Genomic DNA, 25,766 nt, shown 5'->3' on the forward strand with positions numbered 1-25,766 from the left:
TGAAACTCCGGTATTTCATACTAGCTATTATCTGCCTACCTTGGTGAAAAAATAAAATAAATCAACAACACATAACCACACATCCCTCGAAAAATAAACTGAGAATTTAAACAAACGCTTAAAATTTCAAAGTAGTTTCCACGAATAGAAACATATTCCCATAATACCTACCCAAATGCAGTGCTTGCATATTTTTCAACAGATCCCCCCCTCCACGATGTACCATAACATCATCAACTTCCATCGGCTCCATCGTAGAGGCGGTTGATGCTGATCTGTGGTAGCTAGAGAGCATCAGCAGCAACACTGAAAAATGCCTAAATGTGTATGTATTTGTTTTTCAAGAACAATACGAATTAACAAAATTATAGATGTTATTATTATTATTTATAAAATGATATAATAACAACAATAATAGTATCAGAGTTTCACCCTGTCGTGATATGAAAAACATATTCGAGAGCATATCACCGCGAATATCGCCTTTTTCACCAAGTTTTACGACGCCACTTCACGTAAAATCCACGTCCACCATAAATTTACATCATTAAAAAATTTCCCTATCCATTATACATTTGTTATCGAAATCAACACTTTTTATTATAAATTTTCATTCCAATTCATCATACCGTAAATCCACCAAATCACTTTAAAAACCACACTGATACAGGTTCTCAACGACAACGTTTTAACACGGGGACAACCGTCCCAATGGGAAGGAAGACCGACGATTAATACTTCCAAGTTTTATCAAATACCATCATTAGGAAAGCAAATTCCCCTTATAGTAACAACCACTTCGCATAGAACCCAAAACACCATCGTTACTATACTCGATAATAATAATTAAAATTATATTCGAAAAAAATATATTCTATTATATTATATATATTATATTCGACAAATTATATTCGTTCATACCACACCTCCCTGAAAACCGCGACAATTCAGAGCTAAACTCAATCGAAATTTCCACCAAAAACATAATTTTCTCCTTCCCACTAATACAACACAATTCCCTGTCACTTCAACTGCCAAAATATACAAATAATAATAACTCACAAATTCTACAAAATGTGGTATCACACCAAAACCTGCGATGCAAGGAAAGGATGCTCCAGTGCTTCCTCAGGCGTAATCCTTTTCGCCGGCTCCAACGCCGTCATTTTTTCAATCAAATCGATCAACTCCTCCGTTTTCTCTTCCAAATGTTTCCTATTATTATCATCAGCAGCCAATTTTCGCGTCCCCTGCAGAACTTTCGCACGAATAGTATCACAACTAGGATTTGGTTCGAAATCCTTAATCGTTTTCACAACTCCATTTTTTTGTTTCCACATAAAATCGCCCTCCTCGTTAAAATGCCCCCGACTTTTTACGAATTTACTCGAACGTATTACCCCGGGTAAAAACTTCCCTTTCACGTCCTGGATCTGCTTTAACATATCATTATTATTTCTGCCCTGGAAAAGTATCTTACCCGTCCACAACTCGAATATTGTGCACCCGATTGCCCACATATCGATCGCATAAGAGTAATTGCGATACCCCAACATAATTTCAGGAGCGCGGTAAAATCTCGATACCAAATATTCCACAATTTCCTCTCCTTCCTGAATTTCACACGCGCTTCCCAAATCACATATTTTCAACTGCGCGTGATTTTTCGAAATTAACACATTATCCGGTTTAATATCTGCGTGAATAATTCCGCACATTTTCATGTGTTTTAACCCCAACACCAATTGTCTACTATAAGACCATACCGCACGCGGCGCCAATCCTCGCACCCCAGGACTTGCATATTTCTTCATAGCATCTCTCAAATTACTCCACATCGCTTCAAATACCAAACACATGTGACCATGGTACCCAAACGTCCTCATCAGTCTGATAATATGACTTCGGTCCTTCCCCTTGAGATCTTTCGCACACATATTATCAGCTTCATCGTTTAATCGTCGGAGTAATTTCACCTCTTTTTCCGCGGCTTTTGTCATCACATCATTTTTCCTAATAATCTTAATTGCGACATCTTCCAACCTACCAAACAACAACAACAATAAATCCTCATCTACGGATCAATATGAAAATTCATATTAAAAAAATCTATAAAATGACTAAATAAAATATAAAACACATTTTCGCGCAACAAACCGCGAATGCTGATTCATAGATTCAACGACATTATTTATTAATGAGTATTATTCAACGTTCTCCTTTTCTTCACAAGGTCATCGCATTAAACCACATGAGTGTTGGAGGACTATATGTTCGCTTTCCTCAGCTGAGCTCAAAAGTTTTCTCATTAATTGTCTTGAAGTTTATATACAAATTCGGGTAGAAGTGTACATGACTTTAATATTTCAGAATTTTCATTTTGTCACCAACATACGTAGTTTATTATATGCATTTCTCCCCAAAGAAACTACGAAACTCAATCGTCCAAAAAAACTGATATATGATTTTATTTTTACATTTTTTTACCAAAATTTCAAAACCTCTCAATAGAAAAGTCAAAATTGCCACTTATGCGATACCTACAAATCTCAAATTTTCTTGAAAATTTTTCACCAGTTTTCTCAAATTGAATACTATTCCCAACTTACGTTTTATTGTCTTTGCACTTCAACACATTCGAAAAAACTCCTTTGCTAATCTGAGAACTTCCCGAATTCAAAACCACATATCTCCCGTCCAAAGTCTCCAAATGTGACGGTACAAAATACCTAAAAAATATCATTTTCAGTCAATCTCAACTCCTCCCCTTACCCCTCGTTATCATCCCTCTCCCCTTCAACAGGAGTCTTCTCTCTATTTTCCTGCAATTCTCGCGCTTTCTCCAACATCACCTTTATGTGAGCTTCCGTCGCCTCCTCACCCGTGTCACTGACCATCCTATGTGCAGTTTCCGTAACCTAAAATATCAACACTTTCATCAACACTTTCACGTGAAGTGGCGTCGTAAAACTCGATGCAAAAGGCGATATTCGCGGTGATATGCAGTAGTCGTGAAATATATTCTTCACATCACGCCATGATGAAACTCCAATATAACCTAATATATTAATTATACGACCAACTTGCTTACTTTTCGATGTACAACTTCCCTCAACACAGTAACCTCAGCCAACGCCTTCGCCTTGTCTTGAGCCATCTTAGCCTTCAAAGCGGCCAGACCGTCGGGTAAGGTACACTTCTTATCTTCCTTCTCAGTAGAACGGGTCGACAAATGCGACGATTTATCATCTTCCTTATCTGAAAAACTCACATTTGATGAGATATCAATCAGTTTGCTTTCCTCACTAAATTCATATTGTCACCAACACAAGTAGTTGAGTATGCGTGCATATTTACCCACTCACCCTTATTCCTCTTTTCTTCCCTTCTTGAGCTCTCAGGTTGTCTTCCCCGTCGATCGCTACGACCATCATCGTGTCGTGTACGTCTTCGTTGACTTATATGTCTATCATCATCATAATACCTCCCTCTGTGAGGAGAGTGATGCCTCCTAATCTTACGGGAAGAGGACGAATAGTAGTGCTCGCTTGGCTCTCTATAGCGTTTGCCGTAGTAGTAGTCATGCCCTGCTGAGTCCACGAAGCGATCATCGCAACGGCGGGGACGGGAGCTTCCACGACGGTGTGTCGAGGGGGACGGCATTGCCACTTTCCTTAACAGAGAGTGAAATCAGAAACGAACTAACTCACCGAAGATGAATCTTATTAATTCTACTACAATTATTACAACTATAATTGTCGTGATAGTTACTATTTCAATACAACTATAAGAGTCTTACCACAACTATAGCCATTGGTCGTATTCATAGCCTCCTGGGAAATCCAGACTCAACCTAGTTGAATAAGAGAACGAGTGAAAGTGAAAGAAAATGGATAAATCGATAAAGGGATGAGCTCACGTACTTTCAACGGCATCAGGACAATCACATTTGAAGTATCTGCAGATACTTGAGATAAGAAACTCTTTTGGGGCTACAACTTGACCTATTTTGCATCTTACCACGTCAACCTCAAGATTCTCTACAACCCAATCATCGCATCATCTCCAAAGACATTAGAGAGACGCCAATCCTGAACAAGAAAGAAGTATTGAAGCAGTAGCACGCAGCGAAGGATCGCACGAGACAACAGATCAAAAATTGAGGAAATGCAAGATTTACTAAGAACGCAAGATGACTTAGTTCCTTGCATGGTTACCACAGTTGACAATGGTCAAATCGAAACACAGTTCAAGAGCAAGACATATACAATGAAGGGTAAGGGGAACTGTAAACCATTCATCGGAAGATACGTGGCAGAGTACTTGTTGCAGGGTAGATGTGTTATCTCGCTCGCCCATGATTTATGAAACGCATAGATATTCGGGCGAGCCATGATGGCTCCTCTACTAAGGCTCATCCCTGAGGGATATCAAGAACCGGCGCCTCGCTCAGTAAGACAGATTAAGTTATTTGTTGTTTGGCATGACTGGGTGTATCATGTTCTGTGATAATTCGATTTCAATAAAGTAGCGGCTCCCAAGTGTTATAAGGTTCAGCTCCTTAGCTTCCTACTCAAGGAGTTTTCGTAGATCCTTGGGGTCTGAGTAAGAACACCTCCGAGGAATCCTAACGCTCCTTGTCTTTTAGCTCTCAGCTCCTCTAAGGATCTTACGCCCCTTATTTAAGAAAGGTTCCCTGAGTCACAGGGCCATCGTAGTGTACCGTCTGGGGAGCAACGCCTCTACTTAATGACATGTATGCAATGTTGTGAAGATGGATTCTCGATTTTTAACACTCTCTTGGTGTTCATGTTATTTATTCTATGGTTTGTATTCATCTCCCTCGCGTACTATCCCGATTCACGTCGGTTCACACCAGTATATCATACGCTCATGCATTGACAATGCATGAGCCTATGATATACATCATATCGTTGTAACGAATAGTGTATCAATAAATCATGTTCCAACTCTCAGTGGTTGACGCGAAATTAAATTTTTAGACTATATTCCAAATAAATTTGGAGCACTGTACAATGTATGAAGCGAGCAGGTCTTGATCTAGAGTCTAGATTATCGACTTTCGGACCCGCATGGAAGATGCTTCTACCTCATTATCGCTTCGTAGAGCACAATGCGTCTCTATCAGGTGAAGGAATCCATTACCTAAACTTACGATGAAGATAGTCTTAGATCGATTAAGTACACTCAGACCTTGTAAGGCACTCACCAGCAATCATATCCAGTGTAGTGTTATCTCAATGGGCAAATCACTAACTCTCGATCACTAGACCATGTAGTGATTGGCTCCCGTGAGATGACATTAGATTATCACGGCATCGCACCGGCGGGAGATAGGACAACTCTGTAATCTGTAAGCATAGCCCTTCAACATGCCTTGTCCCTTTGCCTACCTTCCTGCATGCGCAGCCGGAATATTTGGAGGAGCTGGAGTGTTGGCAGCAGTAGACCACAACTACTGGACTTACTCTGCAACCATGAGTGTTATCGGGTATGCGTCACGATCATCGTCATCGCCAACAACTTGCCGCATCTTAGGTCCGCTCCTCTGCTGATATTAGCCTATAGGGACTTCGCCGCTGGCACGTGGAGATCCAATCGGCGTTCGGTTGCCTATCTGGCTGCAGGAAGCGTCAGCCTGGTGATGGGAGCGTATCTTCTAGTCAGGAAGCCGTGGTTGCGCACGGCGAAGATTTCGCAAAATGATACTCGATGATGATACGGGGGCGCGTTCTCGCATGACGTTTCGGTTTATTTTTATTCGCTATGTTGTCGCGTTGCTGAATACGTTGGGAAGACTCCTCAAAGCCTTTGAGTCAAAGGTGGTTTACAATGTAGACTTCACGTTGTCATAAAGATCTCCTTTACCTCCTTTTAGGTTGAGTCTGACCTCCTGTTGGCGAGTACAACAGGAATCTGCGTGTTCTATACGTGGTTGAAGCTATTTCCAGGAACCTTATTTTCTAGTTAGTGACAACAAGTTGGTCACCAACTGTTGGTGGCACCAACAACTTGGTGGTCTAAAAAAGATATAGTACTTTAGTACCCAATGGGTACTACTTATGCATCTTCATGTGGTATTACCGTTTAACACGTTACTACTCGATGGGCGAGCGATATACTGATATACAAGATACAGTGAGCACAGCTATGGTAACGCGAAATACAGTATTTCAAATACTGGGTACATTTTGTCTCTCTGTCGATTAGGCTCCTCGTCAATATACCCCTCAATAGACCATATCTGAATTACATCCTAATCCAAGACGCTGATTCAAAGCGAGAAATCATTCGAGCGCTACCTCCTCGAGGTACCACAACTCATACCTGAGCTGTAGTCAGGTAACCTCTTGAGCTCCTCTCGAGGCACTCAGGAGAGTCCCTGTTAACAAAATGACAATTCGGGTTTTCAGGTTTGTGAAATACCGTAGCAAAATTACATTAAATACCATAATATAAAAGACAAATCAACCATAAGAGTCAACAGGTCTCCGTGCACTGCGCCGAACCGCACAGTGTTCAACAGAATACCAGTGGCTCTGATCATGATTGTCATGATGGGCCATCATTGATGGCAATGGTTGTGTTCACTGGCCGTGAACATTATCATTATGATGTCAAGCCAGTAGTCGCGTTCACGGGACCTAGTCGAGCGGAGCTTGATGCGCATCGACTCGTGCTCCTTCAGTTGATGAATTAAGGATCGTACATGCGAACGGCGATGACCCATGAGACACCTCAGGGCACCGTGCAGCGCCTCGGCAGCGTTGTTGGTCCTATGTCGCATGCCCACTAGAGCTTCCCAGTATTTATATACAAATTACTGCTCCCTATTATACTTGACAAGTTTTAGAACAAGTTCTCTCCAACTATGACAACGTTTGCGTTTGGACCTTGATTTCGACGCCTGTGAGGTCTCGACTTTTGAAGTACTGAGTACTTAGTACTCTTCTCATCAGTATCAACAGACAAACCGGCTGCCACGATGGAACTAAGCAATGAAGGATATCTATCTCTGCGAAATAGATCAGGAGGGGTCAACGCTCCATTGGCTTCCGAAAGGCAGCCATAGAAACGTCGTCTGTAGGCCTTATCATACTCGTAACCCAACACCACTCCGCGAGAGGCCATCCTGTTACCATAGACCATCACCAAGAAAGAGTTCAAGATAAAGTGATCCGCTCGCACTTGGGAACCGATCAACAATAACGCAGTTGCATATCTCATAAAACAAGAACGCCTTTTTAATTGATTGATATTCTGACAGTCGCGGAAAAAACAGCACCCGTCTTCGACTGCCTTCTAGTCTAGATAATAATCATAATATCGCATTACGATTAGGAACTGCTATCGAAAAGAGACTAGCGTCAACTTCAGCTTAACTAGCTTGCCTTTTCTAAGTTGACACAGTCCTTAGTTGAGTAGTTCAGCTTGAGTGGAACAGCACTCGGATATACTGCTGATTAGTAACTGATCCAGACCATTCCCGGAAATATCCAGCAATTATTGCTGAACAATGAATTGAATAAGCCTAATTCTATTCATTGTTCAGCAATAATTTAGCTGGTGAGCTAACTCAATTAGTTCAAAATTTTCACGAAAGACAGTAGGATCGGCTCCATTCGGACTAGCCGGAGGCAGAGTCTGCCTGGCAGACCGATATCCCCCAGACTAGAGATCGTAGACGGCTGCAATCTAAATTTGCTGAATCTTGATTTTTGTACGGACCCCTCTCGCATTACTCACTAGCAACTCTAGTGCATTCAGTCACTAGAGCTTCATCGATGCTATCGTACCGACTATAATGTAAGTCATAGGTACGCGGCATAACTTACACATTACGTAACGTAATTTACGTTTGAGCTCCATTAGAAAGTCGAACGCTTCCCACGATGAAGTCCAGGACATGCCTTTTCTCCATCGGCGTAGTAGCTCGAACAGGGCCTCAGCAGGTTGGCCGAGCGCCAGTATCTCGAAAACTTTTACCAAATCGTCGTAGCCTTCCACAGCGGTCGTGAGCACTCTAGTCGGCAACTGAGGAGAATTCTACAGTCTAGCAGTACTCCTCGTATCTTCGTTATAGTACCATACATCAAGAATCTTGATCTTCATTGATGACCATTCCTTCACCACGTCGATCATCAGTGGGAAGAACTGGATGTCTACGTTTCTAGATGTGCACATTTCTCTGAACTGGGGTCCCAAGAGCTTATTCAGGAGACTTTCCAACCTCGCAAAGCCGCCAGCCGTGTGCGATGCAGTACCTGATCACAGAGAGGCTTGCGTGGAATAGTAATCAGCAGGTTCTTCCCATCCGAAGCCATTTCACCTGGCTGTGCCATCGGAAGATCCCCTACGAGCGAGCTTGGTACAGTCCAGCACCACGCAGATTGAATGCCCGCGAACTCCTGACGAAACGGTCCCAATAATCATGAATCGCAAAGGCGTCACTTGATTTATCCTTAGATTCCTCACTCCTGACCGGACGACCTGGCATCAGAGGTCAAAAAAGGCTGGTAGTATCGAATCCACGACGCCGGAAAAGCGAGTGAAGTCATTGAACACTCAAACACAGTGAGCTACATGTTCGAACTAACATGCATAAAGACAGCTCTGATGGAAAATCTTCATTCTTCACTCTGCTTCTTGCCACGTAGATGCATCAAGCGATAATTTAGCCTCTCACGGCGACGCAGTATCATACCGAGGCAGGTGAGGCGGCTGACTATTCTCTCCTCGAAACTCTTCTGCAAGCTTGCGTTGGCGTTTCCTGTAAGAGGGGCAGACCTGTAGCGCTCTCGAGCGAGGATACCTGGCAGATAAAAATGGTCTGTAGAAAATCATTCGAGACTGTTTACTCTCACGCAGCCACGAGCTGGAGCTCCCGGAGCTTTCAGGTCTCTATATCCGGGAGCATCGGATGCCAATTTATGCTCCAATGTATGCCAGTGGCTAGACCATTGTGCCACGTTGTTTCCTTGTCCCCCAATTTTCGGTCCGAACACAATTGTCCCTACGTGCTAAGGTGCTGCCAAGCTAGAGCTATTAGGAGCGTATACGTAGTTCGTAATCATAGTTGTAACATAACGTATTCCGATACGTTCTACTCTATTGTACGTCGGCTCTCGTACAAGGCTATCTCTGCTCACTTGTCGTGTATTGAGTTCCATTATTAGGAGGTTACTATCCCTACACCGACTTCTCCCTATAGGAGCCTGCCTAGGCGGAAACTTGCGCGCGCGCCCATAATTCATTGCGCGCATTCTGTTTCTCTTCGATTTCGGACTCATAATCGTCGAATTATGCCAATCGATTGGGGTCAATCGTCGATGATTAGTAAAGTGTAGGGCGATTCTCGATCTGGTGCACGTGGAGCCAACCTGCAAACTAGTCGGAGCTCTGAGTCACTCGTACCAGCTCGAATAGGTCCCTGATAGTCTGTTTCTCTCGTAGTTCGTTTCTAAGGCGTAGGCGAGAAATTGTGGCGAGCGAGCATTTTTTTGTGGCGGCAGAGGGAAAATTGTGGCAGAAGGGAAAGAATTAATAAGGATAAAGGAATCTGGCACAGCCATGAAAGTGCGTTGTTAGTAGCGCGCGCCCAGCTAATCGATCTCTTTCTGCGAAAGTGGAAGATACAATTCATATTTCCGGAGACCCCGATGGCTCTACTTCGGAGGTACCTGTCTAGATGGCTGACTCCACTACTCTGCATCTTCCAACAATATCTCTATCTTGTCGCTTCCAACCTCGGATGCTTTTTTAATATCCTTTGCGAGGGATCTAGCAAGAGGGAGGAGGGTAGTGGTGAGCTGCCGCCCTTATCGGTGAGCCTTATGGAGATGCCCTTATGGTTGGACATCGCGATCTCAGAGAGGTACGGTATAATTGTAGGAATTGAGGAAAAATGGTATCGGATTCGCCCTATTGCTCAACCATAGTTCGCCTGGGACTCTGTAGCCGTACTGGTTATTGTATGTTATCTCGATGGTTTATATAACGGCAAGAATCAGTGCGAGAATATATACACATGGTCAACTACATGTGTTGCTAGCAATATGGAAATTTTGAGGAAATTTTGCGAAATTATCGTTGATTTTTTAATACTTATACCCAAAATCGTGTGATTTTTCATAAAATAGTGAGGAAACCTACGAGCTCAGTCGAGGAAACCAAACATATATTCTCATACTGGCAAAAACGGTGTTGAGATATATGCTAGCTTCGTTTGATTGTAGTAGAACTCAACAGAAAAAAAATCAAGAAATTCCTAAAATTTCCATATTGTCACCAACACATGTAATCGATCTTATTTTCCCGCACCGATTTGAACGTTTTCAATCTCATTAACCCTCGTCACGGAAGGAAATGTTGTTTTTAACCATCCGAATGGGAAATGCCTAAGTCCACTTTTCGAGCTTCTCCCTCAGATTGACTTCAACGCTACGACCATTACGAAGCGTGGTAACGGAAGTGCTATGTTCACTATGCGATTTGGTGGTGGCTTTATACGACTTGCAGGAATACATCTCGTTGGTTGTTGATGAAAATGGCCAACGAAAACTGCAGCCCTTCGTGGATAATATGATGTCAGTGTTGGAATATATGTTTGTTTTTTCACAGTTTTTTGATCTGATTATATTTCATACGAACACCAAGAAAAATTTTCAAAAATTTCATCAGAATTTTTATATTAAAAGACAAGCAAGATATGATAATTTTCCCATACTGAAAATTTACCGCTGGTTTGGAATTTACAAGTGTCGGAATATATGTTTGCTTTCCTCAGCTGAGCTCATCACATTTCCTATGATAAAAATATTCGAAAACCCCCAAGAATTTCCGTAAATTTTCTTATAATTTTTCGTATTTTTCCGCAGATACTTTTCCATGTCGTGGATATCATCAGCTAGCGATCCGAGTGGTTCCACTGCTAACCTCACTATGCTTGACATAGTAGCTGGGTGTCGACCGCCAGCGCCGATCTTGCCTGACTTGGCGTATTACAGTTCACTGGTGTCACCGATTCGGGACGAAATACGTAGGTTAGGGGGTGGCGCGAAATATGAGGATGATCGCCTTCTTGTGTTGGTGACAGTATGAAAATTCTGCGAGGAAATTTTGGTTCCTGTACTAATTTGTATGTAAACTTTCCTAATTAGTGAGGAAATTTTCGAGCTGAGGAAAACGGGTATACATTCCAACACTGTGTAGGGCAGGGTGTAGACGTATTTTGAATTGTTATCATACGATGTGGTAAAATGTGTATATGGTCAACTACGTATGTCGGTGATAATATGGGAATTTTAAGGAAGTTTAGGTGAAGTCTTGTTAGCTGATCGCATTCGTATGAATGAAAAAATCAGCAGAATTTGCTGACAATTTCATCACAATTTTCATATTGTCACCAACACACGTCGTTGAGCATGTGCATAATATTTTCCCCCGCACTGTCAGCGGTAGGGTTAGTATTCCGCATGTGAAGTGGTGTAATACTCCATGTGAATTTAAGACGTGTACTGATAACGCAATTGTTCTTAGGGTGAATTGTGTTTTTCACTAGTGTTTTTATATCACTAGGGTGAAACTCCATTATACTCAACCCGTGAGAAAAGCGTCTTGAAATCTATGCATTTCGTGTTGGAATCGACTAGCATATTGGTGGGGAATCTTGAGGTTGAGCATGAAAGATTCAAATTAGGTCAGCTGCATGCCTCATTCCATCCTCTCTGCCACATCGGTGTGGTATCCCCGACTGGCGCCATACCTACATCGATGCGATCCGGCAGCGAGCGGCTTTTGCTAGTAGACTGTAAACGGTATGAGGGAGAACTGGGTGAGAAGGGGGGGGGGGGGGATGTGCGCATGGTCAACTACATGTGCAGGCGTCTTTTGCGGAAATTCTGAAAGGTTCTATACACTTCTTCCCGAAATCGTGGAGTAAGCCACGATGATAAGTGTGCTCAGCTGAGGAAAGCGAACATATATTTTAACACTACCGCATACCATCTCTCCGTCCATTCGCGCAGTGGAATTGGAACGATTTCGTTGAATTATGCAAACAAGTTATTGGGTATAATAAACAATACTAAGGGAAAATTTTAGAAAAAATTCGTATTGATTTCTGTACATTTCTCATTTTTGAATTTTTACATTTCAGAATTTTTGTAATTTTTGTAATATGTGTAATTTGTGTATATTTTTGTAATTTCGGAGGAAAGGCTTCAACTCAGCCGAGGAGAGCAGATATATATTCCTCCAACAGTTTTCGAATGTCGGAGGTCGCAGGTTCGATTCTACCCGAGGACATCAATATTAAAATGCAATTGCGCATCGAGCAGTTGAAACGGTGTATGAATCGATTGGCGAGAAGCTGTGCTGAATTGGACATAGAATTCCACAGGGTAGGGGAGAGGGTGGGAGGGGGACAGGAAGTTTGTGCATGCGTGCAGATTTTTGTGTAATTCACATGGTAGACATTCGGTATGCAAATGTGGAAAATGTGTGTTATCCTACGAGATTAATAAAAGTCGTTCTGGGACTATATCGCGTGAACAATGTGAACATTGCTATGAACATGTGATGTGATAAAAGTAACATTTCGAGACTATGATAGCGACAAGTTGTTCACTATCATTAATTCCGAAATAGTAAACGCAAATTCTTCGCATTTGCATAAGCTCGAATTGGCACGCACTGTATTGTTATAATACAGTCTATCTACTCTGTGAGTAACATGACCAGGGCCAACATATCTTCCGTGAAACCGTTACCCAGTTTTGTGAAATATGCTCGCTTCATCAGTTTCATCACCAATCACGGGAGTTTATACTGTATGCCAATTGGGAGAATATACGCGAAAACTGTACAGAAACTAACAAAGTTTCGATATTGTCACCAACACGTGTGGAAATCTTATCACGCTGGCGTTACCTATTCGGATGCCCATGATCGCCGGGAATTATATCTAAACTACTGATCCATCGCTGCGGTATGACCAATGGATCGGCAGCTTACCACACTTATTTCACTTCACCGAAGCGATACGCATATATACGGGGAGGAACATCATCCTGGCAACATAGATTCCGTGATACTTCTCGGATTTCCATGAGGGGGGATATGTACAGAGCCAACAGGGGAGTGTGCAGGAGCAGTAGCTGCCTTGTTGGAAGAGAAATCGAAAATTTAGTGATTCGTTCGAGGAAAGGTAGCACGATTCTTACATGTGTTGGTGACAATGTGAAAATTCTGACGAAATTTTTGGGAAAATCTCATTGGTTTCTGTACACTTCTACCCGAATTCGTATGTTTACTTGTATAGTAAGTGAGGAAACTCCTGAACTTTGCTGAGGTAAGCGAACATATGTTCCAAAACCGCTTAATTGCTCCTCCAGCCCGAGAGGGAAACACGGTATGGTTTCTTGGCGGAGAAGTGCCCCAGCTGGGGATCGTACCATGATCCCTAGTGAGAAGACCCTCGAGGCCAGCGGGAAATAGCAGATGTGTTGATGAAAATGAGTGCTGCAGTGATAGAACTGTAGACTCCAGGGACTGCTGTAGGGAGGTGGAGCACTCCAGCAAAGACGTAACAGTATATTAATATTAAAAGGTATACCAATATTAACTACACATACAAGATAGATTTATATATAGCCATTTACTAATTATTTTTTTATATGAAGGGAGGGTCTGGGGGCCTACTTTCTCATCGCGCAAGAATCGCGGCAAATCGCAATAGATAGTGTCATTCACGACTGGTGAATCCCCAGGGTTCTAATCTGCGGCTATACTCTAATACTGGCAACTACGCCCGGTTGAATGGTGCCGCTTAAGAAGAATTATTTATATATTATATACAATATTACGTTACTCTTTACTATATTATAAATGGCTAGATCTCCATAGACAAGCACGTATATAGACCCCTCTACGGGGGTGGCATCCGCCTAGCAAGGACAGCTCCTCGGATGTGTGATAACTCCCCTAGTTCGGGGAAGTATCATGTATATATGGGCATTACATATGTTCATTGCTCCAAACCAATTTGGAATATACTCAAAATAATGATTTGTCGAAACCTAGCGCCAGTGAGAACCCCAGTTTGTCACACGATATATCTCACCCTAGGACAAGTATCAGTTCGGGCTCGGTGACGCGCAACAGCTTCCTTGCGTGCTTAGAATGCTCGCGCGGCGGTTGGGGCCATGTAGATGTCCCATATGCGATCGATTCAGTCGTTTGTCGCAGACGGGTAGCACTCCCCCCCCCCCCCAAATGCTACTTGAGCCTCCTAGATGACGAACTGCTAGAAACGTGTTTTTAATTGTACTGCCGAGATCCACAGCAGAATAATATTTTTTCGTATCCTCTTGTTACCCCTGATACTGTGAAACGAGGCATTTGACTCCGTTGTGACTAATTATCGGGTAGCTTCATTTCGCTAACTCATCCTCTTGCGGAACTCAGACATTGGCTTTCGGACTCCAGGTTTGAGGTCAATATCTCTGCCATCGTCAACGTCTATGACCAAGTGATACCACATTTCTTTCATTTCTCAGAGTGACTTCCTCCTACAGTACATGCACAACTGTAAACAATCGTTTAGAGTTTATGGCGGCTACGCCATTAAGGAGGTGCGGTCTTTGCAATTAGATGAATATCAAACTCGCAATGTAAGCGGCGTTGAGGAAATGTAAGGGAGAGCAAGATGAGCAAGATTTGCCTCAATCAGGACTGGTCACGGATCCTACATCAAGCTAGTTCGTCCGAAGACGCCGTGTTCAAATCGAGAAGTGGCGGAAAGATGGTATCAGGAATGTATCGTGTTTTGGTATTCTCTTCGACTGTCATGCGACTGGCCTCGTTGGTCGAGTTTGCTGTGGGAGAGTGTGAGCGAGCCTATGAGGTGATAACAGTCATCTTGCAATCTTGCATTTCCTCAACGCAGTGGTATTAGTTCCATAATCCGAGTTCGGCTGGCAATAAGAAGACTGCTAAGGAGGGGGATGGTATCTGGCCGGGGTCGAAGACGAAGAGCGACTGTTTTGCATGGGCGCAGGTGAATTAGTCTATCTCTGATATCATGATGTATATAATATTTATTAGTTAGATAGATATATCGTATATATAGCTATTAATAATCCATGTAGTATTATAATATAAACTATTTGCTATATTTGATCATCAGTGTGTGGGAGAATAAACACATGCTCAACTACATGTGTTGGTGATGACAATATGAATTTTTGGAGGAAATTTTGGAAAAGTGTTATTGATTTCTGTACACTCCCAGTGTGGGAAAAATGCACATGGTCAACTACATGTGTTGGTGACAATATGAATTTTTTGAGGAAATTTCTTGTTGTCTTCTGTACACATTTACCATAATTCTTATAACTATTGAAGAAGTTCTGAGGAACTGCGACACAGATTGGAAAATCTTCGCTGTGCGTGATTCTTTTTTTTCCTATGCAGAGTGTAGCTGTACGAGCTCTCACGGGGTCGGCGCTCGATCGGGCCGTTGGTGACTTTTGCGTCAAGGCGATTCGGTCGGCTGATTTCCCGTTGAACTCATGGGAAGAGGGTGAGGAAAGTGTGCTTCGCTCCGCTGTAAAATATCTTTATTTTTGTCAGTTGGTGATTTGGCAAGGTGCATTGACCGCCTTCTTTCGGACGAGTGGATTGACTTGTTGCTCCCGCCTGGGACGTGTCGAATTGAGTGTGGATTCTAGAGGCATCTTGCAATCTTGCATTTCCTCAACGCTGTTTAGGTATACTGATTTCCGAGAGAAGGGCTATATAGAGGTCTTGATGAAAGCACTGAAGGAGTTGAAGAGAAGCATCGATGAGGTTATTGAGGCGTCGAAGGAAACGGGCGGATTGCCGGCGGAGCGACGCACGAGAAATGTAAATCCTTACGTGATTCCCTAAGCATGCTCGAATATTGAATGTTCATGGATTTACCTGCTGTGTGAACCTTTACCCTTATTGTTAACCTCACATGAAAGATTCTTGTGAGTGGTTTTTCGATGAGAAAAGTTGTCTTTGATACCGTGTGAAAACTGCGCCAGTGTGTGCAAAAAAATTTTCCATACTGAGTAGCAAAATATGTGTATGGTTGGTGACAATATGAAAATTTTGGGGAAATTTCGGGCAATTCTCATCAATTTCTGCACATTTTCATCCGAATTCGTATGCAAGTTTTGTGATCAGTAAGGAAATCATAGTATTGCTCTTATGTTTTTTGACGCATTTACCAGCCTGTGGGGGAAAAATCCAGTTATGGAGAATCTTAAGAGGTGTGGCCCTCAGAAGGATACTGTGGGACTCGCATGACCATACACACTAAAGACCCCCAGAGGCTGCTGGGCTCAAAAGGCAGAACGTCAATACTATTCGTATGTGCTATAAATAAATAGCACAGTAACTCTTGAGTTCAGCTCAGGACAGTGACCATATATTCCTCCAACACTGTTGTCATTCAGGCGATACAAGCCGTGTGGCGTCAACTAACACGCGCCCATGTGGAAGGTTATCTCGATCATTTCGGTTCGTTCATGGCACAATACGCAGCTATGGTTCAGACGCCCCTTAGTGAATGCCTTGAAAGGTTGGTCGGTGGGTATAGGAGAATATTAAATGTTCAATTCATTGCGAACTGCCAATGGAATGCCTTATGATTCTTTCATGCGGCTAGCTACTCTACAGCTAATTATCTGCAATTAGAGCGTTTCATCTACCGTCCATTTTCGTGATATTTTGCTTTTGAGTTTTTTGTCCGTACATGAGTTTGGTGTTTTTTCTCTCGACGATTATGTTGATTAAATCTGATTTGTGTATTCTAAATAAGAATACATGTTAGTGACCATATACTTTCTAGAATGTTGGATATTCATAACGCGAAGTAGTTTTCAAGCGATCCTTTGCATAATTTGTATACAATTTGTATTCGATTTGATTGATTTGATAATTTGAAGAGATTTTATATTATTATATTATATTTAATGATTTATGTATTTGATAATTTGATTTATTTGATAATATTTGTATTTGCATACAATTTTTTCGTATGTTTTATTCATAATTTTTCCCATGTAGTAATCGCATGAGCTCCCAGAGTAGGTTTATTTTCAGGTCGTTCGGTCAGGAGGTGCGTGTCGATCTACCGGCGATGAATTTATATCCTTTGTATGCCTCGGGACCTTGTCTGAGGTTGGTGGAGATCCAATCAGCAAAGCCTAGCGAGTGCTAGTCGTTAGCTGTCTCTGTGTGTCTGGACAGATGGTGAAGTTGTGTTGGCTAGTTCATAATGAACCCTTATTTGTGAAAGACCATTGGGGCATGAAAGATATCTTTATGTAGGATACAAAATGATGTGGATATACGAGCCAATTCAATAGACTAAATGATCCCTTGTGAGCCAATGGGCTAATATAACTAAGCCGTGTTGTCGGCGCCGCCGACTTGGCGGTGGAGTTTGAATCCACACGTATGATTTACAAACTGTGTGATTGATACCCCTCATGCGGGGGACCTTTCACACGGGAAAATGTGGACATATTCAACTACGTGTTGGTGATATGAAAATTTTAGGAATTTTTCGTTGGTTTCTGAATACTTCTCGATTTCGTATGTAAACTACCAAGCTCAGTTGAGGAAAGCGAATGCCTATTCCAACACGGCGTGTAACCTGCATAGTAGACGGGCATAATTGTTTTCTCGGCTGAAACTTTTTTGGCGGGTGTTATATGCTGTAATCAGGCAGTAGTCGAGCATCATGTCTCTGTAGCTGAATCACTCTGTGTGCACCATTGTGATCTTAGCATTTCTCCTCATCTATATAATGTAAGTAACTGAGAATGGTTATCCTTGCACTCTTGAAGTTATTTGTGCGGCACAAATTGTGCCCTTGAGCCATTAGCCTGATTACAGCATATAACACGAGAAAGGGTATAGTTGTGTCTCTGTGGAAGCGCTGGTGTTACCAATCGGCACTTCGTCATAACGAGTGTTATCTTTTATTATCACAAAAGCGTTTGAGTTGGTCATAGGGAGTTGATACTTTCTGAGAACCCAACAAGTTACGGTATGGAAAGTTGTTGATTATACTGTGATAATAGGAGTAGCGGTGGTAACAACTGTCGTTGGCGTCCATACAAACTCCATATTGGGAATATATTCAATACGAAAGGCGAATGCTAAACAACCAAGGAAGAGTCCACATAGTGAGCCGACCAGGACCTGCTCGACGGTGTGGTCCCACGTATACCATCTTGCCCAAGGAACCTGACAACGTAGCGTTAATAATCATACTCCTTACGCGCTGTTAATATTGTAAAAAAGTATTTCTTTCGTGCTGTAGTAGTCTACGATGGAGACTATAGCTTCGCAGTAACGCACATGTGCATGCGTGCAACTCATCAACTACAGTGCGTTCCGAGACACGTCACATCTCAGGAAGAATGTGGGAATAGAGGCTTTTTGGTCGACTTTCAAATTTAGGCGCTCTTACTGTTAGTTATGGAAACCTAGAAGCCCTGCGTTTGTACGAAGTTATCAACCTATTCACTGGGTCAAACAGACGCTTATTATTGAGATAGAGCATTTAAAAAATTACATTTTTTTCCACGGCTAACACCGCGGTTAATGAGTTATCGAGTTGCGAAAGATACATATACTTTTCTCAACTGATAATTCATCACAGTACTTGATATACCTAGTCAATACAAACAACAGATCGTCATATTCAGCGAACTAACGGGTCTAATTGTGAACGGTTAGACTGCCGAACACATTCCGAACGAATTCTATACACTACCAACAAAGCAAGGAGTCGTAAACCACAAAAACTCAGAATCGTCAATCAGCATTGATGAACCACTCCTTCTACTTACAGGACCAAAAACGACGAGTATTATAAGTATCCGGATGAGCATCTCCTGGACGTTTCCAGATGTGCTCGCTCCTCCACTGCTAAGGAACAGGGCGGTAGACTCTAAGAAAAACCATGTACCTAAAATAAGAAAAGTCTATAACTCACTTTCTGAAAATGTTGGAAATTTCATCGATTTTTTGGTAGAAAAGCTCGCCACCTTCCTACTTCAGAGAAACGCCTCGAAATTGATTTGACGAAAAAATTGCAGCTGGTAAAGTTGCATAAACGTCTTACATAACACTCCTGAGGTAATGCAATGACCGCTAGGCATGCCTGGGCCTTCACAGGCACTCTGAGGCGGCCGAGCCTGCCCGAATAGCCGCTTGAAGAGCCCCTCATTGACGAATGATGTTATCAATAACACGACCTAAGGGTATACCAATAACGATGTAGCGGAAATGTGGTATGTACACAGGCGTAGATATATACAGCTCTCCGTGTTGTCAACATCAATATTGTCAAAGTCGCTGGTACGATCCACGGTATGAAGCCGATAAGCTCAGCCAAAGTCAGCAGAGGAGGAGCGGGAATTCGAATGGTCACTTGGCCCAGCGCGAATACTGAACGGTAATTGAGGTTATCTGAAACATAAAGAATCTTAAAGAGATATTTCAGCATGAGAAGAAATGATGCACATGGTCAACTACATGTGTTGATGGTATTATAAAAAATGTGATGAAATTTTGGGAGACTATTGTTGCTTCCCGTACAATTCTACCCAAATTCGTACTATAATTATCGAGGAAACTCCTGAGCTCAGCAGCTGAGGAGAGCGATTACATATATTCCTACTCCAACACTGTATAGGAAACTCCTGAGCTCAGCTGCTGAGGAAAGCGAACATATACATTCCTCCAACACTAAGAAATTTCTCAAGAATCTTGAGGTCGAGCGATGAAGATACAAATCTGGTCTACAGAGGTTCATAATAATCCCAAAAAGTAAAAATAAAATTTTCTCAAAAAAGTTGAGGAAATATAATAACAACTACAGTGAACACAGCTATGAGTTGATTCTCGAAACCCGATAGAAAAAATGAGAAAATTTTATTTTTTTTTCTTTTCCAACGCTGAAGTGCAGGCTATTCTGAGGCCATCGAATGGAAAAAGTTGGAAAAACCATCGTCTCGCCAAAAATGTGTCAATGAAAATACCAATAAAACGATTTTTATCGATAAAAACAAGAAGCGAAAACCACGACCGAGATACACTATATATCTTCAATTCAACGGTGTTGCAATACCAAAAGTCTCAGCAAAAATGCATATACGTAAAATTAGGAAGTTTTTCACAGTCACGGACTGCCGCACCGCGAAGATTTATTATTATCTCCTCATGCGAAACTACGGTAGAACCTAGTACTGATATTTCTAGCATAATATAGATCTTACTAATTCTTATATTCTATTCAACATATATTGGAGTTTCACCACCCTAGTGATATGAAAAACACTAGTGAAAAACATGTTTTACGACTACTGCAGGCCGCGAATATCGCGTTTTTCACCGAGTTTTACGACGCCACTTCACGTAAAACGGGTGGTGAAACTCCACTTTTCTTATTATTTTTCTAGCACCATATAATTCTCTATATCGATATATAGCAGCTAGCTATGATCTCTCTAGTAGAGAGTGTGGGAAAGTATGGTGGACCACATATGTTGGTGACAATATGGAAATTCTGAGGAAAATTTCCGCAATTCTTGCGGGTTCCTGTACATTTCTACCCTAGTTTGTATATGAACTCCTATAGTTAGTGAGGAAACTCCTAGGGTCAACTACGGAAAGCGAACATATATTACAACACTGCTCTTTACGGGTGCACTCCTACCTCTGGCATACCATAATTCTCACTAATCCTTATATACTATTCTTACTATAATTCTCCACCGCTACGATTTTCCCATTTTTCCATCAGAATTACCAGGATGCTCCTTCCCCCTCAACACTGTATCCTCTAGGCCCATAGGCCTCCCCTCCGGAGCTGCCTCTAAATCAACGACTTCAAGCGGAGCGTAGTTGATGACTGCTTGTCGTGATGCTGGAAGAACTCCCAACTCCACATCTGACGATGCCATTACTGTGGTAGAATCTATGGAGGGGAAAACTGGTTTTCCTGAGAAATTCCGAGTTGTTAACGAAGTCTCAAAATAGAAGAGTACATGGCCAGAACACACCACGAGAAAAGGAGGATCCACGCTTACACTCATACTATACAACAGTGTTGAAGTAGGAATATATGTAATCGCTTTCCTCACCTGCTGAGCTCAGGAGTTTCCTCACTAATTATAGGAGTTTATATACGAATTAGGGTAGAAGTGTACAGAAATCAACGCGAAATTCCTCACAATTTTCATATTGTCACCAACACATGTAGTTGACCATTTGTGCATATTTTCCCCCACACTGCTATACAGTGTAGTCTACACTGTGTTCTTCAAACGAATAAGAATAACTTTCTCGATGCGAAAACACCAGCGGCTCTCTATGGACAGAAAGGTTCATCGGCATACACTTTGTTGTTGACTATTGCATTTTTCAAGATATGCTCAAGTCCAACAAGTATATGGCAGCTTGCGTGCTCATTAATACTAGCGCCCGCCCGATTCCTCCAAGTGAAACGGTCCTTAATAACGAGCAATACATTCCGAATGTTCATGTCATGATGATTTGTTGTACTCGCATGACTCGGTGTATCATGCTTCATGATAATTGTACTTTCCGAACATTCCGGGTGTTCGATAAAGCTATAGTCAAACCCAGGAGCTCTCAAGAGAGCGGGAGAGTCTTCCAGCGGGATCGTGGCTGATGGTGAACTCTTTAACCTTCACACTGTAGTACAGGTAATACTACGTACCATTGTTCAGCCCGTCTCTTTGAGAGCTCTGTTTATTTGTTCGACTGGTAAAGGTTGATGGTCAACGTTTCGCTTGTGACTCGTATAGTCTACCATATCAAACGTGTATAATTCTGTTTCCACTCGAAAACGCGTTCAATGAACTCCGATTATGATTAAACTATCGCGTGTTCCTGCTCTAAGGCTTCGTCTCCCTACATCCTCGCGGTCTTCGTCCAGTGTGTGCTCATTAGTACTCAGTAGAGCCCGCCCGATTTTTCGTGTAACTGTAGGGATATCCATACAGTACTTCGATAATACCCAAGATTATTGCGCTTTGATTGGTATAGGTTCGTCGTCCTTTGAGTCGGCAAGAAGATGGTGTCGAGAAATACTGAGGATTCCACAAGGGTCTGTACTAGCCTCGAGAGCTCAAGGTCCGTAAGGAGAACAAGTAAGCCCAATAAGTGTTCGGGAACTCTACTAAAACAAATGGTTATTGAACAACTCGGTGAAGGAATCCTTATGAAATTTCATAAGGATTCCCAAAGAGAAAAAATGCATGTCCAGACGCTGTCACTAAACTTGATGTCCTAGTCAAGGACACCAAGCGACACCAAATAGTGATCTAAGATTCACTGTTTGGTGTCACGCGGCGATAAAAGTAGTGCGGCTTGATCTTGCTATTTTGATCAACTTAGTATAGATGTGTACGTAACATATTGAGGATTATGAGGCATCGCAGCGGATCGTATGCGTGCGGTGTTGGTGTTTATGCGTGCTCCCCCAATCGTTGGGACGTATGCGTGCTCTTGATCGATCATATGATATTGAGATCGAGTAATAAGAGGATGAACCCTCGTTAGTTTCCCTATTGAATACTTGTTTACTTCTATTGTCAATCTCCAATATTCCTACGTAAGCACATAGAGAACCTACGCCCCACATTGACGCCTAGTATACTGCTGCACTACCTCAATCCACTCTGTATCGAGTTCTACGAGTGATACATCGACAATTTTATCAACATCGCGTCCCTCGCTCTACTGTTTGGCTGTCTGCGGGCTGAGCATCTGAGCGCCAACTCAGTTTTTAACCATAGGACTGCGACAAGGCTCTTAGGACGGCTGGATGGGGGAGAGAGTTGATGAACTCTCTCAATTGAAATTATTAGTCTTCAAGCTTACTTTCGGGTGAGGCTCGATCATTTAGATATTCTAAAAATACGAAGAATTCGATAATACGGACGGCGTGATTCTAAATCAGAATAGAAGATTAGAAGATGAGTGATAGAGTTAATATAGTGAGAAATAGTTAACGTAGATATAGTTGATAATACTGCACTGGTGATGTCAGTATATACATCACCATCATAGTTTGAAGGGTATCAACAGGGTTCCTACCAGCATAATCGATATCATCAAAAGCTCGAGTAACCATGTGCGCAGCAGCACAGACATACCTCGTGAAAGCAAGGTCGTCACCAATAATAATTTCAACCGTATCTCTTTCTCGGATAAGATGCCACATGGTTACCACACCATAATAGGCCACAGGCATCTTCCGGAGTTTCTGACCAGCCAGCAGCATCCGAGCTCTCGCTCGCCAAGAATTCCCTTACGTTTTCCGACGACGATTCTATCGGGGACTCATTTCAGCGCTTACCTGTTGAGTTGTTATAGCTCCCGATCCACACGATGAAACCAATGTGCAGAAGTGATGCGTTTTATCAATGGGCTCGACATGCTCTAGACATCTCCTCCAGAGTCATGATAAAACAAGGGTAGGCGCAGATGTGTTCACGATGCGGACCTCATCCGTATCCAACTCGAGCAACCTCAGGATATTCTCTGCGACAATGAAGCCGCTGATATACGTGATTATTACATACTTGGAAACAAAATAGGCGAGGGGGCCTATGGACAGGTTAGTCGGCAGTTCGTTGCTGCCACGCTCACTGGAACTACTACGAAGGTGAGGGAGTGTCACTGTATGGAAACCGGAGAGCTCTATGCAGTGAAGATCCTGCCTGTGCAAAGGCCTGATAGATCATACAACATGGTGGGATAGAACCTGTGCGGGATTGGGGGTACCAGGTATAGCAAGGTACGAGCCGTAGTTGCTAATGAAGTTAGTGTGCTGCGGAAGCTCAACCACCCGAATGTATGCAAGTGAGTTGAAAAGTCGACGTATCCTTGTGCCATGAGGAACAAAGATAGCGTTGACGTTATCGTCAGACCACGGGAATTCTTCCAAGATGAATACTTCTACTATCAAGTCATGCAAATGTACGGACCACCAGTTTTAGCTGGCCTCAACGCGAAGTGGGCAAAAGCGGACCTATTCTGTATCTTCCATCCCTCAACCTTAGATTCGCCTCCAAGGAACAGCTCCATAGCTCACCAGAACCTCTCATCCATGCACGGTTGCCGGAATACCGCATTGCTGAGCTCATCAGATCCGCGTTGGAAGCATGCGCATACATACACAGTCAAGGCGTAGTGTAAGATGAGGAATCTTTAGGTTGCGCGTGCAAGATACGGAATAGGTCGGTTCCTATCTCTCAGTCATCGAGATATCAAAGGTGACAACTTCCTTTTCGAGACCACCGACATCGATAATGGGGAGCTCGTCATGATCGACTTCGGCTTAGCGATCGAGCGTAAGAGCGCCCAACTGTAATCAATGTTAATAAGCCTCTCAGTACGAGGCGACGACAAGCCTTTAAAGAAGGCATGTGGTACTGTGAGGTGACACCCTATCACTACTAGTGTCACCACTACCATCACTTCCTGTAGATGGGTTGCACCTGAGATGCTCAAGGAAGGCTACAACAGTGGATCGGTGGACGTTTGGGCGGTCGGTATCCTCTTGTAAGATGCACTGCTACTTCACAAGGATGGCCTTTGCAGCAAACGCACTTGCTACTCTTACTCTTACAGACAACGAGCCAACTTCCTAGACACTACTCATATCAGCCCTAGATTTTGTATAGGAACTCTCTGAATATGCGCCATGGACTTGATTTTCGGAGAGAAAATTTCTGCACTTTTTGGGTCCCCAGTGATTTCCTTATGGGAGAATGCGTGTCTAATGGAACGGATACAGCGGTACAATACAATACCGAGACAATCTAAAATCAACTTGGTTGAAATGCCCATCGAAACTGATGAGAAATATGCACATGGTTAACTACATGTGTTGGTGACGATATGGAAGTTCTGGGGAAATCCTTGTTGGTTTCTGTACACTTCTACCCGAATTCGCATATAAACTCCTATAATTAACGAAGGAGAAACTGACGTCATCTGAGGAAAGCAAGCTGATGAGGAAATCCGCGATGCAGATGATACTTCGAATCATCTTAACTATAACCCTAGCTCTTACAATGGAGTTCCACCCGTTTTAAGTGAAGTGGCGTAATACTCGGTGAAAAACCCGATATTCGCGGTGATATGCAGCAGTCGCGGAATATGTTTTCCGCTAGTGTTTATCATATCACTCGAGTGAGCCTTTAATGTAGTGTCTACTGCAATACTAGAGAATATAGAAAACACGAGCGCATTGGCTTCGGCTGAATCGAGGTACATTCTAGTCTACGGTCAATACCCGTTCGACGGCAGAGTTGTCCAAAACGTTCTACGAAGCATCCTTTATGTAGCATAGGGGTGATGATAATGCTCCTGCTCATGGTGACTACTCAGCAAGAACCCTCGTACATTCCGAGAGGACACCAGTGGGAACCCTCGAGAGCAACTGAAAAGTGCCTCGTCTGGACCTGTTTTGTATCTTACACGCGCAACCTATAGATTCGTGAAGAAGTTGTTGACGAAAAATTCTCGAGTGAGGCCCTCGGCCCGTCAAGCTCTGGAGAACTCTTGGTAAGTCACCATCATTTTCGCGAGATCTTTCTTTTCCACATCGTTACTCGAAAGTGTTGCTAGTAACATCACCTTATGCGCTGGTCAGCTATGTT

The 25,766-nt window shown here is 42.7% G+C and overlaps 6 protein-coding genes across 6 annotated transcripts in view; 4 read left to right on the forward strand and 2 right to left on the reverse strand.

Annotated features, from left to right (window-relative positions):
- Nucleotides 1-1,082: 1,082 nt before the first annotated feature.
- On the reverse strand, nucleotides 1,083-3,611 carry Pmar_PMAR027191 (serine/threonine protein kinase, putative; the record flags this gene model as incomplete). Its single annotated transcript, XM_002775284.1, has 5 exons — nucleotides 1,083-2,043; nucleotides 2,610-2,729; nucleotides 2,773-2,918; nucleotides 3,092-3,258; nucleotides 3,485-3,611. The coding sequence occupies 5 exons, from the start codon at nucleotides 3,609-3,611 to the stop codon at nucleotides 1,083-1,085; spliced, it is 1,521 nt and encodes a 506-aa protein (XP_002775330.1).
- A 7,297-nt stretch (nucleotides 3,612-10,908) lies between these two features.
- Nucleotides 10,909-12,542, forward strand: Pmar_PMAR027192 (hypothetical protein; the record flags this gene model as incomplete). The annotated part of the gene is made up of 4 exons (XM_002775285.1): nucleotides 10,909-11,059; nucleotides 11,720-11,854; nucleotides 12,307-12,422; nucleotides 12,495-12,542. The coding sequence occupies 4 exons, from the start codon at nucleotides 10,909-10,911 to the stop codon at nucleotides 12,540-12,542; spliced, it is 450 nt and encodes a 149-aa protein (XP_002775331.1).
- Nucleotides 12,543-14,836: 2,294 nt separating this feature from the next.
- Nucleotides 14,837-15,088, forward strand: Pmar_PMAR027193 (hypothetical protein; the record flags this gene model as incomplete). The annotated part of the gene is made up of 2 exons (XM_002775286.1): nucleotides 14,837-14,926; nucleotides 14,978-15,088. The coding sequence occupies 2 exons, from the start codon at nucleotides 14,837-14,839 to the stop codon at nucleotides 15,086-15,088; spliced, it is 201 nt and encodes a 66-aa protein (XP_002775332.1).
- A 401-nt stretch (nucleotides 15,089-15,489) lies between these two features.
- Pmar_PMAR027194 (hypothetical protein) lies at nucleotides 15,490-15,951 on the forward strand (the record flags this gene model as incomplete). Its single annotated transcript, XM_002775287.1, has 3 exons — nucleotides 15,490-15,604; nucleotides 15,655-15,727; nucleotides 15,792-15,951. The coding sequence occupies 3 exons, from the start codon at nucleotides 15,490-15,492 to the stop codon at nucleotides 15,949-15,951; spliced, it is 348 nt and encodes a 115-aa protein (XP_002775333.1).
- A 2,159-nt stretch (nucleotides 15,952-18,110) lies between these two features.
- Nucleotides 18,111-21,057, reverse strand: Pmar_PMAR027195 (5 transmembrane domain protein, putative). Its single transcript, XM_002775288.1, has 5 exons — nucleotides 20,879-21,057; nucleotides 19,367-19,536; nucleotides 19,190-19,322; nucleotides 18,915-19,033; nucleotides 18,111-18,306 (listed from the first exon to the last, which is right to left on the reverse strand). Exons 1-5 carry the CDS (start codon nucleotides 21,030-21,032, stop codon nucleotides 18,124-18,126), a joined length of 759 nt encoding a protein of 252 aa, XP_002775334.1. The 5' UTR covers nucleotides 21,033-21,057; the 3' UTR covers nucleotides 18,111-18,123.
- A 1,535-nt stretch (nucleotides 21,058-22,592) lies between these two features.
- Nucleotides 22,593-25,766, forward strand: part of Pmar_PMAR027196 (Calcium-dependent protein kinase, putative) — a gene marked incomplete at both ends in the record, with an annotated part of 4,097 nt that continues 923 nt past the window's right edge. Inside the window, 9 exons of the mRNA XM_002775289.1 lie at nucleotides 22,593-22,630; nucleotides 23,584-23,764; nucleotides 23,897-23,961; nucleotides 24,028-24,114; nucleotides 24,162-24,293; nucleotides 24,358-24,468; nucleotides 24,562-24,663; nucleotides 25,375-25,447; nucleotides 25,544-25,671. Of these exons, the coding sequence (XP_002775335.1) occupies nucleotides 22,593-22,630; nucleotides 23,584-23,764; nucleotides 23,897-23,961; nucleotides 24,028-24,114; nucleotides 24,162-24,293; nucleotides 24,358-24,468; nucleotides 24,562-24,663; nucleotides 25,375-25,447; nucleotides 25,544-25,671 (917 nt within the window). The remainder of the gene's footprint in view (nucleotides 22,631-23,583; nucleotides 23,765-23,896; nucleotides 23,962-24,027; nucleotides 24,115-24,161; nucleotides 24,294-24,357; nucleotides 24,469-24,561; nucleotides 24,664-25,374; nucleotides 25,448-25,543; nucleotides 25,672-25,766) is intronic.

This window comes from Perkinsus marinus (assembly GCF_000006405.1).
Source record: "Perkinsus marinus ATCC 50983 genomic scaffold scf_1104296956056, whole genome shotgun sequence".
In the NCBI taxonomy this organism is placed as follows: domain Eukaryota; phylum Perkinsozoa; order Perkinsida; family Perkinsidae; genus Perkinsus; species Perkinsus marinus.